General features: G+C 51.9%; 1 protein-coding gene across 2 annotated transcripts in view; it reads left to right on the forward strand.

Annotated features, from left to right (window-relative positions):
* The window catches only part of NAV2 (neuron navigator 2), a 362,959-nt gene that overhangs the window by 284,720 nt on the left and 62,202 nt on the right, over nucleotides 1–16,037 (forward strand). For both annotated transcript variants that reach the window (XM_053673061.1, XM_037150498.2), the window contains 2 exons: nucleotides 7,317–7,455; nucleotides 15,058–15,349. In XM_053673061.1, coding sequence (XP_053529036.1) covers nucleotides 7,317–7,455; nucleotides 15,058–15,349 — 431 coding nt within the window. The remainder of the gene's footprint in view (nucleotides 1–7,316; nucleotides 7,456–15,057; nucleotides 15,350–16,037) is intronic.

Here is a 16,037-nt window from a genome sequence, read left to right on the forward strand (position 1 = left end):
CTTTTGCCTTTTGCTTCATGTGAGATGAAATTATAAATACAATACCACATTAATTCAAGACCGTAGCAGGTACCTGTCCAATATACTTACTCCCAGAAGAGCTTGATACTAAAAATGTGTCCAAATTCAAGGCGGTTTTTCAGGGGTCCTGGCGACAGCAAGTTTCCCTCCTCAGTTCCATGGAATGCTCGCTTCCCACAACAGTGAGGAAAACAGGGAGTGTGAGAAGCCGGAGTAATTTATGACTCTTTCACCTGCGTTCCCCTGTAGCAGAAAGCTAGCTCCTGCTCAGGCTGTGGAAATTGCTTTAAGCCCTCCGAGTGGCATTCGAATTCCTGACACGGTGATGTCAGTATCTCCTATAAGACTCTGAAACTGGATCTCCTGGTTTTATGGGTCCTTCCAGTTTTGAATAGATTTTCTGGCCACTTTTGGAGATCCTTTTCCCTTCGCATCTATATTTCTCCAAACGTAGTAGGCAAACAGTCAAGGCCTTGAGAGCCTCACCTCTGGATAGATAACATGCTGTCTTGGCTGAGATGGGGTCTCTTTTAGATGTCCTTGGTTGATGTCAGCAGACAGGGATTTTGAAGCTGATCTACCTGTGCTCTTTCTGATTGGCTGGAGTTTCATCGTTCTGATGGGCTCTAGGCCCTATGCCTCCATTTCTTGCGAAGAAAATTGGAATGGCATAATACATGTAACGTGCCCAGTACAGTGCCTGGTATTGGGGAAACACCGTCAGTGGTGGCTACACCTATCAGGCGAGACTGCATCCTGTGCCTTTGCGGATAAACAGCGTGGTCTGCTGCAGACACTGTGGTGAGTGGGGATCGAAAGCCTCTGGACACAGGTCCACAGACTGTAATCGCAGGGCCAGTTAGGCGGCATCCGTGAGTGACAAGGCTCAGATGGGCACGCACATCTCTGTCTGGAGAGGGCAGGTACTGCTCGGCCGGCTGATTGTCTCCTGTGTGTAAGATACTGGCACTCCAAATATCTAAAAGACTGTGGGCTTAGAATAATAATAGCCTGAGTGGTAAAATCAGCAGTGAAAAAACACAGAGACTAGGAAGTGCAGTTACCTGTTTGGTAGCTTCCCCTTAATGGGGGGAGATGCTCTGAGATGGGGAGGGCTTTCAGCACGCCACTCTGCCTCGGTTTCAACCTTCCTCTGAGGTTAAACACATAGGGTGTCAGTTGGAAAGCAGCCTTGGGGATGGCTTTTTCCAGATCCCTCTTTATGTGGGGGCCTGGGGCCTGGAGAGGAGGTGACCAGTAGGAGGGAGGCCGTGGCTGACTCTCTGGCTCTTCCAGCTCCTTGCCTTTGCCACTTCGTACCTGGGAGGAGAGAGCTGCATGGCCAAGAGTGCCGGAGGGCCTGGGCTGGGACGTGCTGCCGGGCTGGTGCCTTGTACCGGGACTTAGCTAGTGGCATCAAAGGGGACTTGAGGGGACATTAAAGACTGCAGAAATGGTGTCTGGAACCAGTGCAGGTTCTGCATGCTGCCCTTTGCCCATCTTCCCATTGTACATTTTTATTTGTGTCTAAGCTGTGTGTCCTTGTCTTTCACATCCACTGGCTGTGCGGTCAAGGTCAAGGGTAAGGACATCATCACTGTATCCCCGCTGCATTGCTTGGTGCCAGGCACATATACAGCGCTGGTTGAATGGATGAGATGAATGAATGAATTCAAGCCTCCTGGCTCAGGATCCAAAATACTGAGTTTATGAGTCTTCAGAAAAAATAGCAGATTTTTGATGGAATCCTTTCTTCCCACCATTGGCTAAGAGCAGATGAATGTCATTTTCAAATCTGATCACTCACAGCTAGCTCCCTTTGTGGCATTATCTGCTGGACTGATGGGGGCCACTTCATTGAGCAGAGAAAAGGTACACGGCTGTGCCCTGGCTGGGAAACGGTGCTTTTGTGTTGGCGACTGTGAGGAATCAGTGGACACATCTTCCTGCCATTTCTCCAGATAGCTCAGCCAGAGCATTTGTGGGGCAAACCCACGGTATATGCTGTCTTGGAGGGGAAGAAGTCAGGGAAAGCAGCTCTGTGTCCCACACCCCTTTTAGTTTCCCATTGCAGAGCCTGAGTCTGGTGAAGGCCCTGGGTTTCTCTGCTTGTTTCTCAAGTCTCTCGGACACAATGCTGTTTCCACCCAGAGGTTGGGAGCAGCTTCGGAGGTCGTGCGTTGTAGCGCTCAGGTGAACCGGAGTGGGGAGGAGTGCTGAGGACCAGCAGTGCTCTCTAGAGTTCATTGAGTCTTCTGGTTATTCACGTAAAAATCACTCCTGTAGAAAGTATTCCCCTTTAGTATCTTTCTAAATGCCTTTATGGTGCCCCCTCAAAAGAGCTTCTTAAGAGGTCGTTAGGTTTTACTATACTACTGATTGAAGTCTTCTTTTTTAAACCTAGGCTTCCTTACAAATACCATCTACAAATCAAGGGTTTGGGTATACATTAAGATGACCTCCACTTCTTATTGGTTAGTGGTTTGTTAATTCAGATTTAACAAATTGGGTTTAAGCAATTAGTACTGTGTGCGAATTTGCGTCACTGTTTTCTTAGATAATTCAGACTGTTTTAACAAATTTAACCTCCCTGGTTTCCTCGTGTGGTCGAGTTCCTGGCAGGGCCCATCTCCCAGCCTAGCAGCAGACACCCGCCCACTTACACAACTCTTACAAATCCATTAACTTTACAAATGCCATATTATCTTAAACCCTCCCATTCTTTTTACAGTCTGTCATTTTCAAATCTTTCCTCTTACAATGCTCAGGTCAGAAAGCATTTAAAATCAAAATCACAAGACTGTTTTTCCAATTCTCTAATATGTCACACACTTTGAAATATTATAAATATGCAGAGATTATCCCAGTGGTCAGAGAACTTGCATTTTAAAGGTATTAACATTATGATTTCATCATATCTCTTCATCTTTTTAAGCCCTGCCGGGGTTGAAAGTCATTATTCCCAAGTAAGAGCAGTAGGCTGAACACCTAGGTGGGCCCAGGATCATCCTGGGGTCACGTTCTCCCTGTCGTTCTCAAGACCGTGGGGCAGGGGTGGTCAGCTCATATTCCAGGGCGATCACTCCAGAGCTGTAGCTGAAAACACTAGTTCCTTCTGCTGTGTCACTGGGGTCCCTCAAGCTTCTGAGCCGGAATTTCATTTCGCCACACAGTAAACACACATCCTCTCGGTTTCTGTCAAGTTTCCCTGGTAATCAGTTTTTGTAACCTCTTTCAACATGTACCGCCTGCCCTGGGTCAGCAGACTTTTGTACCCCGTGCCAGGTTGTACCTAACTTCCTTTGCCACTTCATCGGCCTCAACTAATGTCCTTGCTGCCTGAATGGGTTTGGCGTGCTTTTCATAGTTTTGCTGTCTGACTCTGGGCCACACAGGTCTGGAGTCATTTTACAAACAAATTGCAATTTCCCAATAGTTAGTATGTACCAAGTGGTGAAAAAACTAAGCAAACCAGTTTTGAGCAAAAGAAAGCAGTGTCTTAGTCCTCACAGTGGTCTCCCAGGGGTGCTCTGGCTTCAGGTACGGCGGGGTGCGGGCGTCCGTGCAACGTCATTCCTCTGGACTCCGCGTCCCCCTGGTAGCTGCCTGCTCAGGCCGCCGCTGAGGGGAGGTGACTGCTGACAGCTGTGGGCTTCAGTCGCCCCCTTTCCAGAGTGGCGCTTCCATCCTTCTCAGCATCTCCTGCCTGGCCGTGTAAGTTGGGGAAATACTATTCTAGGCGGCAGGAATGAGATCGTTGCAGGGCTTCACAACCGCTGAGGTGTGTGTGCGCCACGTGAATGCCTGCGAGGGGCGCAGAAGAGCCGGTGTCCCCTGCATTCCCTCGTCAGGGCCACAACACCTCGTGGAACTAGTTTTCCTTAGAATACATTTCGGGGCTCACTGGCCCGATCCTGGTGGATCATGACGGTTTATACCCTGAGTTTTGGGGGACTAGACAAGTGGTGGAACCGAAGTGATTTCATATGTAGGTTGACTTGGCTGCGTCCCTGAAGTTGCAGATGTGAAGGAGACATGACTGGTTCTCCAAATGTGGGGGCAGCTTTGGTTTCTGGCACACGGGCAGCTCGGGACACTGAAGCTGCTCTTGCTCAGCGTGGGCCTCCCCGAGGGTCACTGGTTCCCCCAGTCCCACTCTTCCGTGGGGCAGATCTCTGGCTTCTCCCTTTTGGGGCCAGCTCAGTTACACGGATTTCCTGTGAACTCAGGACAAGCCTCACACTGCTCTGGGCACCAAGGGGAGGAATCGTGCGTGTGATCAGTGCCCTGTGCCCTGCTGGAATCATAGCCTGGTGTGAAAAGGCCTTGGGGAAGAGCGGGTACAGTTTCAAAGCAACAAATGTGGGGTTGGATTCATGGGCATCTGTTCCTAACTTCCATCCCCACCAGTCACGTGCCTCTCCCATCAGTCCTTCCTTCATCCGATCATAGGAAGGTTTGGCTACATTGAATTCCTCACTCTAGGCAGCCGGTGCCACTGAAGACTCGTGGGGTTTCCATTTAATTGTGTGAGGAGATCTGAGTCCTTTTCCTTCTGTTGTGTCATACTCTCCCCAGCCTGGGTTGCATCAGCCATGTGTCACCCCCTAAGGAAATTGAGGCACAGAGTTGTGACTTGTCAGAGAATGAAGTGAAGAGGGAACTGGGCTCCGAATCCCGGGCTGGTGGCGATTTCACGTCAGAACGTGCCGCCATCTCTCCTCTGCGCTGGAGTCCCATCAGAAGCTGTTGAATAAGCCCTGACGCTGTGCCTGGAGGTGGAGGGGAGGTGGCCCCACAAAGTGAGGTTGACACTGCTGCACATCACCCTGTGGGTGGTGGCAGGGAGGAGGTGGGCTCGGGGTCAGGTGGCGCTTCACTCCCAGCTCTGCCCTGCATTTGCAGAGTGACCTTGAGGACCCTCACTGCCTCAGTTGCCCCAGTAGGAAGCAAGACTGCCTCTGAGTGTGTAGGAGAGTCAGTGAGCTTATGTGCGAATGGTGGGTAGTCGGCAGGTGGCAGGTTCTGGACGAACGACCATGGTTGTGAAAGTCAGTGTGGCCCATACCAGGAGGTGTGCATGTCCCGAAATGAGAGAGTCTCGCATTGTAAACCCAGTTCCAGTGTAGCCTGAAAAACACGGGCCAAGGTACTTGTTCCTTCAGCCTTGACTTCTTCATCTGTGAAGGGGGAGGTACTAGGTGCCCTGCGGGAATGACACCAGGACTGGAGCCGTGTATAATGTGTGTAAGGGACCGGCGCTGTACCGACACATGACGTGTGTTTAGCTGCTGTCACCAAGCAGCCCCTGCGCATATTTGGAAGGCAGAGCAGACTTTTCTGTAGGGAAAAACTAGAACATTGCATAAGTGAAGTTTTCACAGGAGTGAAGTTTGCTGAGACCCTGGGGCCTGGAGCCTTCTGGAGCCTGTGACATCACCCACACTAAACCCTTTCTGAGCACTCAGGCTTCCTGCCTTCACCCTCCCTACCTGGGGACCAGTCACACATTTCCCCTCATTTCTGGGGGACCCTCCAGGTGGGCTTCTGGAAGCCAAATAGCCGTGCTGAAGGGGAGGGTGATGAAAACAGCTTTCAGCAAACCTGTCACCCTGCCTGGTCCACAGGGTTTGGGCACGGATCTTACAAGCTGCTGGTACAAACCAGAACTTCCTTTGAGTTGTTGGGGGACGGGCCTCTGCCACCCAGCATTTCGGAGGCATCAGGCTCAGACACCGGTGGAAGGCTGAGCGGGGAGGGGTAAAGTGGCTGAGTCAGTGCTTCGTTACCAGACAGCGCCAGCAGCAGAAGCTGGCCGCACCGCTCCGGCTGTGTGATGCGGAACCTGGTGTGTGCCTGCCCCGCAAGCCGCGGCTTCCTCCTGGGAAGTGGGCTGTGTCGTGTCCCCACGTGCACTGAAACCGGACATAAGGAATGCCGTCTGGCGTCACAGAAACGAGGGTGACTCTGGAGTCATAATGGCTGCATCCAGGTCCTGTTCCACCTCTTACTAGTGGCCTGGCCTTTCTAAGCCTCAGGGTCTCCACCTGTACAATAGAAAAATAATAGTACTTAGCTATTTCCTCTACATTTAGTAGAGCGGTGTTAAACTCTTTAGCCCCATGAGTTTAAATCACCTGCTATGTACCTGCCACCCTGTAGCCAAAGGAGAAAATGCAGCAGGTTGATAGGTGGGGGGAGGGGTGGCACTCTACATCATGAGACCAGGGAAGAAAGCCTTTTGAGGGGTGACACTTCAGGTGAGCAGGAGGCAGGGACAAGTGTCCAGGAGGAAGGATAACCAATGGAGGCCCTGTCAGCTTAGGAAGAACAGAAGCCCACGTGACCGGAGCCAGTGAGTGATGGAGAGGCTGGCAAGAGACCCGGCTAAAGAGGGAGGTGGATCGGAGGGTCTGGAGGGCCAGAGTAAAGAGTTGGGTTTTAAGTACCTGGGAAACCACTGGAGTGTATTAACAGTGGGGCAACGGGGTCTGATTTATGTTTCAGATACGGTCACTGTGGGGTGAGTGGACTGACTGGTTAGGAGTGGAGCCCAGAGCCCAGCTGACCTGTCGGCCAGCACCTAAGCAGAGTAGATAGCAGATGAACATTGGGATACGTGTTGCAAGTTGAGAGGGCAGGAGCAGAAGGGGATTTAAGTGTCTTGGTGGTGTTGAGAGATGGTAAGAAGGAAAGAGAAGAGTCATTGCCCGGAGACTTGACTTGAGGTGGGGGGAGGGGATGGATCCCAGTGGATCCGAGAGTTGGGAAATGAAGCATTCTATTTCAGATGCATCCTGGGATATTAGTAGAGTCAGAGCTACTAATGGTGCTAGCGGGTCCCTGCTGCCTTTTGCAGCTTTCATCCCATTGACATTTCATCCAGGAGTGGAGTCCAGCGCATTCTTAATGCACTGAGAATTCTTCCTACTTCTGGCGACCCCCAAGGAGGGTGTCACTGCTGAATCTTTCCATGCACGGCTCTCAGCTCCGATCTCCAAAGCCACTGCTCCTACTCAGCCATGAGGCCTGGGAAGCAGCCATTGACTTCATAAAGTTCCTGGGATGAAGTTGAGGGTGGGGGAGGAAACGGGTGGTGTTTTTAGCCACTCAGGGAAGCACCGGCCTTGTGGGGAAGGTCTGTATCCGCTGCTTGCCCCAGCCGCCCGTCCCAAAGGACCAGGATGGTGTGTCATGTCAGTCTGGGGCTTCATGACGTAGCGAGCCTCCCGGGGCCGTGTGCATTTGCAGAACAGCGTGCGGTTCTGGTGCTCAGGATGTGCTTGTCTTGGCAGCTGGGATGACAGCAGCTCCGTCAGCAGCGGCATCAGCGACACCATAGACAACCTCAGCACCGATGACATCAACACCAGCTCCTCCATCAGCTCCTATGCCAACACACCTGCCTCTTCTCGCAAAAACCTGGATGTACAGGTAAGGCACACGGTCCCTCCCAGGTTCCCTCAAGGCCCCTGCCGGCAGAGAGCCTTGGGCTGGTGAGCCCAAGGGGCCGTTCGGAGTGAGCAGTATCCCCAGGTGCGTGGGGTGGGGCCCAGCCTCCTGCTTGCTGCCTGTGCTTTTGTCCCCCGGCCTGGCCTCTGCCTGGTGTTGGGCAGTGGGGCGCTGGACGTGGGAGTGGGGCAGCCATGCCATCTTTCCTGTGGTGGCCTTGGAAAAGTCACAGTCCCCTCCTGTACCTCGGTTTCTTAATCTGTTTTTTTAAAAACTGGGATGCTGGACTCAGTTGGCTGTTCTTAGCCAGGAGTGTGTGTCCCCTCTTCGCTGTCTCGGGTGCGTGTCTGGTTCCTCAGGAGCATTGGGGACAAAGACTGGGAGCCCTGAATAGGCTGACCAGTACATGGAGTCCTTCTGACAGTGTGTTTTATTTGGCCCATGGTGTGGTTTTTCTTCTTAACTGGATTCCATGTCAAATTTTATGAATTGTGTTATTTTACATGAAAATACATGAGTTTCCGGTTTCTCGTGAAGAAAATCAGAAGATACTGTCTTCTGGACCTGCATTCTCCAAATGGCAACAGTCAGCGATGTCCCATTGCTGGCCCCTTCGGCTGGGCCCCCAAGCCCCAGGGCGCCAGGCTGCCAGACGCCGAGACGTTTGAGTTTTCAGTGCTACTTTATAAACTCCCAGGTTTTATGTTTTGAGTGTAGTGCTACATTATATTTGCTTTCAAAGCAGTTTCGTGGGGGTCCATTCACTGGCCCTCATGTCATTTTTTAGTGATTGAAGAGAAAAGTTGGTTCTCATAAACCCCTTTTACTAGAGGGACAGCCAAGTGCCATCTGCATGACAGGTCCCCGAGGTGGGTCTGCCAGCACAAGGACTGGTCAGTCATGGCACTGCCACATGTGGGCTGCCATCTGTTTCATGATGGGTCCCTCCCACCCACGGGGCCACTGCTTTGGGGGAGCCCATGTGAAGGTCTGATCAGGACAGAGTCTCCCAGGGCGACTTCGTTGGGGGGGGGGGGCAGAACTGACACTGCCCCCTTCGTTCACTCCCTTCCACGTCCGCTCATTCCCTTCCATGTATTTACTTTCCCATTGTTTCTCAACAGATGGGAACGGCTTTGGAATCTCTTTGCTTTCAAAGGTATTCTATCTTTGAGGACAGGGCTAAAGCAAGGGTACGTCACAGCGTGGGAGTAATTCTGACCCACAGAAATACGCGCTGCCTGACCAGTGGAATATTTTAGGTGTCGCCTCTGGGTTTAGCTGGAACTTCTAATTATTGTTGGAGAGTGAGGGCGGGTTGTAGTGGTGGCTACAGGGGGATAAATCTACCCAAATGAAAGGGGCACGAAGATGTGGGGAGGGGGGCACTGATCATGTTCTATACCTTGATTTCCGCGTGATAGATATGTGTGCTAATTGGTAAAATTTATTCCAGCTGTATACTTACAATCGTGTACGTCAGTATGTGAATGCAGTACCTTCATGAAAAGCTTTATAGTCAGAAAGAAAGAACCTAAGGCACACTGCCCCAGAGTGACCCCCATTTTGTCGGTAATTAGACACACGTTAGAGACCCCCAGGCTGCCTGTGTCCCTGCCACCCACCCTTGCCGAACGTCTCAGCATCCACCACTTTTCCTTTCCCTGTGGACAGTAATTTTTTTCCCGAGATTCATCCTAATTTTAATTCATACCATATGTGACATAAATAACAACTGGCTTCCATAGGTCCTTAGATTCTGAAACAGGGAACCAAGGAATTGCTCACCTGCTGTCTAGTCAGGGGGCAGGCAGGGTATCAGGTCCTTGAGAGGAGCGGGAGGGGGTGCAGGAGGGGACAGGCGCCAACAGACCCGTAAACCAGTCGTTTGTCTTGCATCTGCCTGCCAGGTAGGAGCAGCTTGCTCCTAAGAGGCGCGTCGAGCCAGCCGAACAGTGTTGGAAGAATGTCCTTGTCTTTGTTCCCTCCCCACAAAGCCAGACAGAATCGGAATCTATTTCCACGTCGATACAGAGTCCACATTGGGGATTTACCAGTGATTTCCTATCAGATACTCTCAGGTTTGGTTCATACCAGGCTCCCCTCTTCTTTGACCAGCTCTCTGCTTCCATCTGGGACAGGTCACATCAGAAAAGGTCCAGGAACATGACACGGACATGTCTTTTGACCAGGATCAGAAAATTAATTTCAAGGGACCTAAAAAATTTAATACTCACTGGGTTCTTTTTGCAGTAAGACTACCTGCGTTTAAAATATTTAAATAAAATCTAAGCAAGTAGGTGTTGCAGTAAAACACAGACTTGCACCAATAGTTTCCAAAATTCCTATTAGAGATGGTTCTTTAAGTGGGTTTGTAGTGGCATCCCTTTGTTCCTGTCCAGGGAGCATCTCCAAATATTTGAATCTGTGCAAATGGCAGCCCCCACCCCAGGCTCCCCTGCATCACTCGGAGGAGTGCCAAGGGCCATTACTCCTCTCTGATCAGCATCAGCATCAGCATCAGCAGCAGCCGGTGGGAAGACACGTGCTGCCGCCCTCCCCCAGGGCTCACTCGGGTTTCCTCACATACTGGCTTCTCCTGGGTGGACGGGCAGCACACACTGTCCCAGATGGGGCACAGAGAGGCAGGAAGAAGTGGCTCAACGTGTCACTGGGAAAAAGGGTTGAGGACAGGTCGCCTGCCTAGGTTTTCATATTTGAAAAGCCTCTGAGGAATAGCCAAAAGGAAGTACATCTAAGGAACAAGGAAGTTACAGTCTGGAAAGCTGAAGGAGTCGCCTCCATCAGCTGATGGGGAGGAGGAGACGCATCACAGAGGAGCGAGCCATCCTTGGGAGACCGAGTGCCCTGTCTGTAAGTGGCCATCTTCCTCGCGGATGTCGAGGAGGAACATGTGCCTGGGTTCAGCATCTGGCAGCCGTGCCCACTGCTTCCCTGCATGGGGGGCAGAGTCTCCCCTGCTTGAGGCATGGCAGCCTCCTGACTGACTTTCTCCGGGGCCCCTGGTGAGCCCAGGTGGGCAGCCATGTCAGGTCCAAGGGGTGGCCTCTGGGGTCAGGGCTGAGCCCCTCACTCTGTGACGTCCTTGGGTAAGCTAATCACCCCTCCAAGTCTCTGTCTCCTCGCCCATAAAATTATGGTAATGAGACTGATCTCGAAGGGTGAGTGTTGAATGAGAATACGTTATGTAAACGCTCTGTCTCGGTGCCCCGTTCTTGGTAGTTGCTCAGGGGTGACCATACTTAGTTTCTAATTTCCTCTGGAGTACCGTCTCTCGACCTCCCTCCTCCATTCATGTCAGCATTAAAGGTGACTGTGTTCTTAACACATTTTGTTGGTCATTTCGAAGCAATTCGCCTTACATCTTGCAGCCTTTTCTTTTGAGGACAGTGTTGTTGGTGGCAGGAGGGTTTCCCAGAGCATACGTCTCTGGCCCATGTATTCATCTCCCCACTGGTGTCCTTAGTCACTTTGTATTTCCTCTCAGTTCTCTGGAAGGTTCCATTCCAGGTGCCGAGATGCAGAGAGGCACAATTCAAGACTTTTCTTATTTTCACAGCCTGTGAAGTTTTTAACAAAATATACAGGGTTGGGGAAGGTAGATAATGCCATGTGCATTTATTCTTTGCTTCTCAAGAAAATAAAATCCTGAATTCTCTGGCAGGGATTCCTGGCCTGTGGCCACAAGAGAGCCCGGAGCTCCCTGGCCGTTCCCTGGATATTGGTCTGGACGAAGGGATAGGGTTTGGCAGGGGGCGGGGAGGGTGCTGCTTTTACCCACCTGCTTGGTTGCTGCTGCTTGTGACTTGAGTTGCTTTTGCTCTTTACATCTGGTCCGTGAAATACGGATGGTGCAGGCTCAGCAGATTGAGTGAGCTAATAATGGATGCGGATGGACACAGTGCCCGGCAAGAAGAGCGGCAGGTGATGGTGATAATGCTGGTGATTTTCTGCTGTGACTGGGGCCCAGACTTCAGCCAATTCAGCCTCTGGATCTGCAGGGAACGTGGACATGAAGAGGGCGTGTCCTTGACTTCTAGAGGCTTGCGGCCCAATAGCAAGAAAGACAAGTGCCCTTTTCACACCTAATGCAAGACAAAAATGGGACAAATGCTAAGGTGCTGGGGGTTTTCAGAGGCGAGAGGATTTTGGGTTCCTCCACGCTTAGCTCATTGAGTCTCCTCTCAACTAGCTAGCTCTCTAAGATACCCACCTTAGTCACCCTCATTTGCTATACAAGGTAATGATCTCAGTGAAGCTAAGCCACCCCTCCAGGGTCCCACTCACAGCAAAGGAGGGGCAGCACCCAGTACTTGAACTCCAAGTCTGCTAGACTCAAAGCCCATGTTTCCCCCATCATTATGCCATGCGGCCCCCACCACACTGCTCAGAGCGCCCCCACCTTAGTTCCAGCCTGTCACTCTCAGAGGACTGGCCTCTCTGTGGTCCCTGAGGAACCGGGGCCCTCGCTCGTGACCTGCCCGACCTCCCAGGCCCTCTCCCTCTCCTGTATGGCTAGTCCCTTACCTCCCTCCAGGATGCTGAGTGAGGAAGTGGGCTCCAGGTCGGGGCAGTAGGAAAATCCTTTCAAAATGAGGCACCATAGGAGCGGGGAACAGCGACAGGGGCATGGAGGGCCAAGGGGAGGGGAGGGCTCTGCGCAGCAGCCCGCGTGGCCATCCTGCTGGCCTTGGGTTGTAAGCCCTGGGAGCAGAGAGGCAGGGGCTTTCTCACCTTTTGGTCCCTGGTGGTGTCACCCTACGATCTGGGGCATGGCTCCAGGAAGGTTCGCCAAGGAGATGGGAACTTAAAGCCGGTAATGTCCCAGGCAGGTGCCCACTGTGCGGAGTAGTGTAGGGAAGGCTGCCGCCCTGGACCAAGTTATGGGGGCGTGATGGTGGGGTCCTCATTCTTTCCGGGGGTGGGGGTCGATCCACAGTCCTGAGCCAGGGCCCTGTGGCACTCTCTCTGCCACTGGTGGACTCGAAGCTCCGGGCGTCCCACCCAGAGGCTGAGCTGGAGCTGCTCTGGGGCTGGAGTCGGAGAGCAACCAGCCGGCCAGTACGGAAAGAGCATCTGCTGGGTGTTGGGATCACGTCAGGAGCCACGGACAAGCAGAAGTGTCTCCTGTTCTTGGGCTTATTCCCGGGAAGGCGGCGTCGTGAAGTGGATACGGTGCGGATCCCTGGAGCCCTTGCGTCGCCACCACCTCTGTGTGTGACCTTGGACACTTCTCTTTTCCACTGCGTGCCTCCGTTTTCTCATGTGAAATTCGGACGATGAACTGTAACTTCCTCTGAGAGGATTAAATTACATGATACACTAAAGTGTTAGGCACTTTAGCCCTGTGCCTAACACACAGTGAGCGCTTAGTAAATTTTGTTGTTACCATTACTGCTGTTAGCACCGCTACAATTTGACTGAGGGGAATGAAGTAAAGGAATGAATGTTAAAAGAACGGATGCAGTAATCCAGGGTGTGGTGTGCTGAGTTTTCAGTACATCTGAGAGTGTATTAGAAAGTGTTAAAATGTACTTGGACAAGATATTAATGATTTGCACTTGTTCATTGTAGTATTCCCGGTGCCCCCAAGCTTGCCTGGCAGATGGTGGCGCCTGGTGGATATTTGCTGGGTGATTGCTTCCAAAGCCACACCCTTCCCTGTCTCAGGCTTTGGCACATGCTCTTCTCTTAATAAGTTTCTCCTAGTTTTTTAGGGCACTTCTTCAGAAAGGTCTTACCTTACCTCTGTTCCCAGCCCCATTACCATAGTCTAAATATTCCTCCCTCAGACTCCTTTTCCTTACAACATTCCTTATAATTCACAGTTACTTATTTGTATTTATTTATCCAATCTCTGCCCCTTTCACTGAATCATAAGTTCCAGGAGTGGTGGGAGCCAGTCTTACCCACAAATCCCCAGACCGCCGTGGGGACTGGCAAACAGTGGGCACAGAGGAAATCTTGCCCTGACCAGGAATTGAACCTGCAGCCTCTCGCTTTGCAGGACGACACTCAACCAAGCGAGACACGCCGGTCGGGGTGGGAGGGGGCAACTTTTATTTCCTCTCATCTGTAAAACTGAGGTGAAGACAGTACTGCTTCCCTGCTTACTTACTCTATTTGACCAGGTGGTCGGGTGGCTGGGGTCAGATGGCATTACTTTGTTAAAGCGTGCTCCAGCTGCAAAAGCGAGTGTGTGTTTGTTCACTCATTTGCTCGCCAAGCCTTGAGGGAGCCCCTGCCCTGTGCTCAGACCTGGGAAGTCCTCTTTCTGTGTCCCCACAGCCTCTGAGCAGTGAGCTTCCCAAGGTCAGGGGGTGCTTTTGTCTCTTCACATCTTTGGTGCCTAGTACCTAGCAGGAGCTCAGCGTGTGTCTGAGGAATGACTGAAGGATGGAGGCACTTGTAGGGTGGCTATCATGTATGAGGGGAATTCATAAGGGGGGAAGGGAGAAAGCGAAAGAGTCCGTAGTGGTGATAAAGGGACAGTTGAACTTGGGCTGCTTGTCTGTGTTTGGGTTTGGTCCCACTCAGCCCACGTGGAGGAAGGTATTTGTGATACTCTTGGGTGATGGGCATTAAGCCAGATTCTGGCCAGGTGATCGTTTTGATTTCCTGTCCTGCCGATAATGCCCACTGTAGGGAGTGAAGTACAGCAAGTAAGGGACGTATATCTTAGTACAGCCACTCTGAAGTGACTTCCCTTCCCCATTCTCTGCCTGGCTTCTCCCGACTGGCATCTCCTCGGACTGCCCCCCTCCCTTAGGGAGGCCCCTGAAACATTCTGGTTAGCTTCTGCTTTTTCACTGCAGCAAATCATTAACATCACACTTCTGTCCCCTCCTGGGTTCCATGGCCAGCAGGTCAAGGCTCTTCCAAAGAAAGCTGGCTAATTATATGCCTTGTCTGAACAGAATCCCACAAGAGAAGCAGAGCAGTGTGGCATATGCACAGTGCTGGGGTAGCAGCAGGCACCCGCGGGCTTTCAGCTTTGGGGGGAAGTGGCTTTGGAGGGTGTGTGTTCCTCTCGGCTCCTCTCTCTCCCTGAAAGTCAAACTGGCAGCTGCCCCCACTTGCTTGCTCACTGGCTCTGAGTGTTAGACTGTGACGCTGTGCTAGAGCCTGAGATCTCGCCGCCAGTGGAGCGATAGGGAGACGGAAGAACAAAGGGAGATGGGCAGGAGGCTGGATGCTGGCTAGAGATCAGGCTGCCTGCGTGAGAGGGGGTTTCTCTCCAAGTGGCAGAGAGTTGGTGGCTGAATTCTCGCCACATCTCCCATCTGCTCACAGTTCTCCATGGGGCTCCTTCACGCTTTTTCCTCTGGCCCCTTTTTCTCTCCTCCCTCACTCCTCTCAAGGACATAGTTGTATTCTTTACTTTCCTTGGACCAAAAAGAAATCGGGTCTTCTAATAAGATAACCAGAGTACAAAGGCCCAAACATTTTTAAGTAGTTATTCTTTTTCTCTGAATTCACCCGGCATATTGGCATTTTTGCTCAGTGGTGAGGGCCTCTCCAGCCCAGCGTCTGGGAGGAACTAATTCAGCGTTTCACCCACAGACCGACGCAGAGAAGCACTCACAGTTGGAGAGGAGCTCCCTCTGGTCCGGTGACGATGTCAAGAAGTCCGACGGAGGGTCGGACAGCGGCGTGAAGATGGAGCCAGGCTCCAAGTGGAGGCGGAATCCCTCGGACATGTCTGACGAGTCCGACAAAAGCACATCGGGCAAGAAGAACCCCGCCATCGCCCAGACGGGCTCGTGGCGGCGCGGCATGACAGCCCAGGTGGGCATCACCGTGCCGAGGACGAAGCCGGCCGCCTCAGCGGGCGCGCTGAAGACCCCAGGATCGGGTGAGTAGGAGGCCGTGCTGTCTTTCATCCACAGGTGTCAGTTTCCAAACCAAAAGTCACTCTAGCAAGGAATTGTTTTTGGCCTCTTCGTTTTTAAGTCCCATAAATGCTCAGGTATTTGTTCTTAGGGTGTAGAGTCTGCTAATAACCAGTTTTCAGGAAAGTCCGCATCTCTTCCTTTTTCCACATGGAAAAATGTGGGGAAGGTTCTCCGAAGGCGGTGCACTGCGGAGGCCGTGTTACACTGGCGTGTGTGCCGCAGGGTATGAGCGCACACACGAGGGCATGTGTTTTTAAGCTGTTGGCGTGTTGAGTTGATGTCTCCATGATTCGGGGGTGAGTGTAAACAGGGGAACTCTTTTTGCAGGAAGTCCAGGGTCCCTCCTGTCAAGGTTAGGAACATCTTTTCAATGGACAGAGGGAGAAAGTTCAGTGAGAGTCAGGCCTCTCCCCCAGACACGTCAGTGACTGGCTGGCTTTGCTCTACGCTGGGTAAATTTAGACTGCTTTGCAAATGAGTAACATCATTGACATCTAAAAGGCTCACGGTGACAGTAGTAGACTAGATTGCCTTTACGAAAAGCTCTTTCCTCTGCCTCCCAAGGGCCCTGCTGTCCCCAAGGAGAATGTGAACCAGTTCTTTGGAGGAGGGGAAGGTTTTAAACAGACTGAACTGGATGAGCCGGCT

Source organism: Artibeus jamaicensis, unplaced genomic scaffold (genome assembly GCF_021234435.1).
Source record: "Artibeus jamaicensis isolate MK-2021 breed Jamaican fruit bat unplaced genomic scaffold, CSHL_Jam_final contig_797, whole genome shotgun sequence".
NCBI lineage: Eukaryota > Metazoa > Chordata > Mammalia > Chiroptera > Phyllostomidae > Artibeus > Artibeus jamaicensis.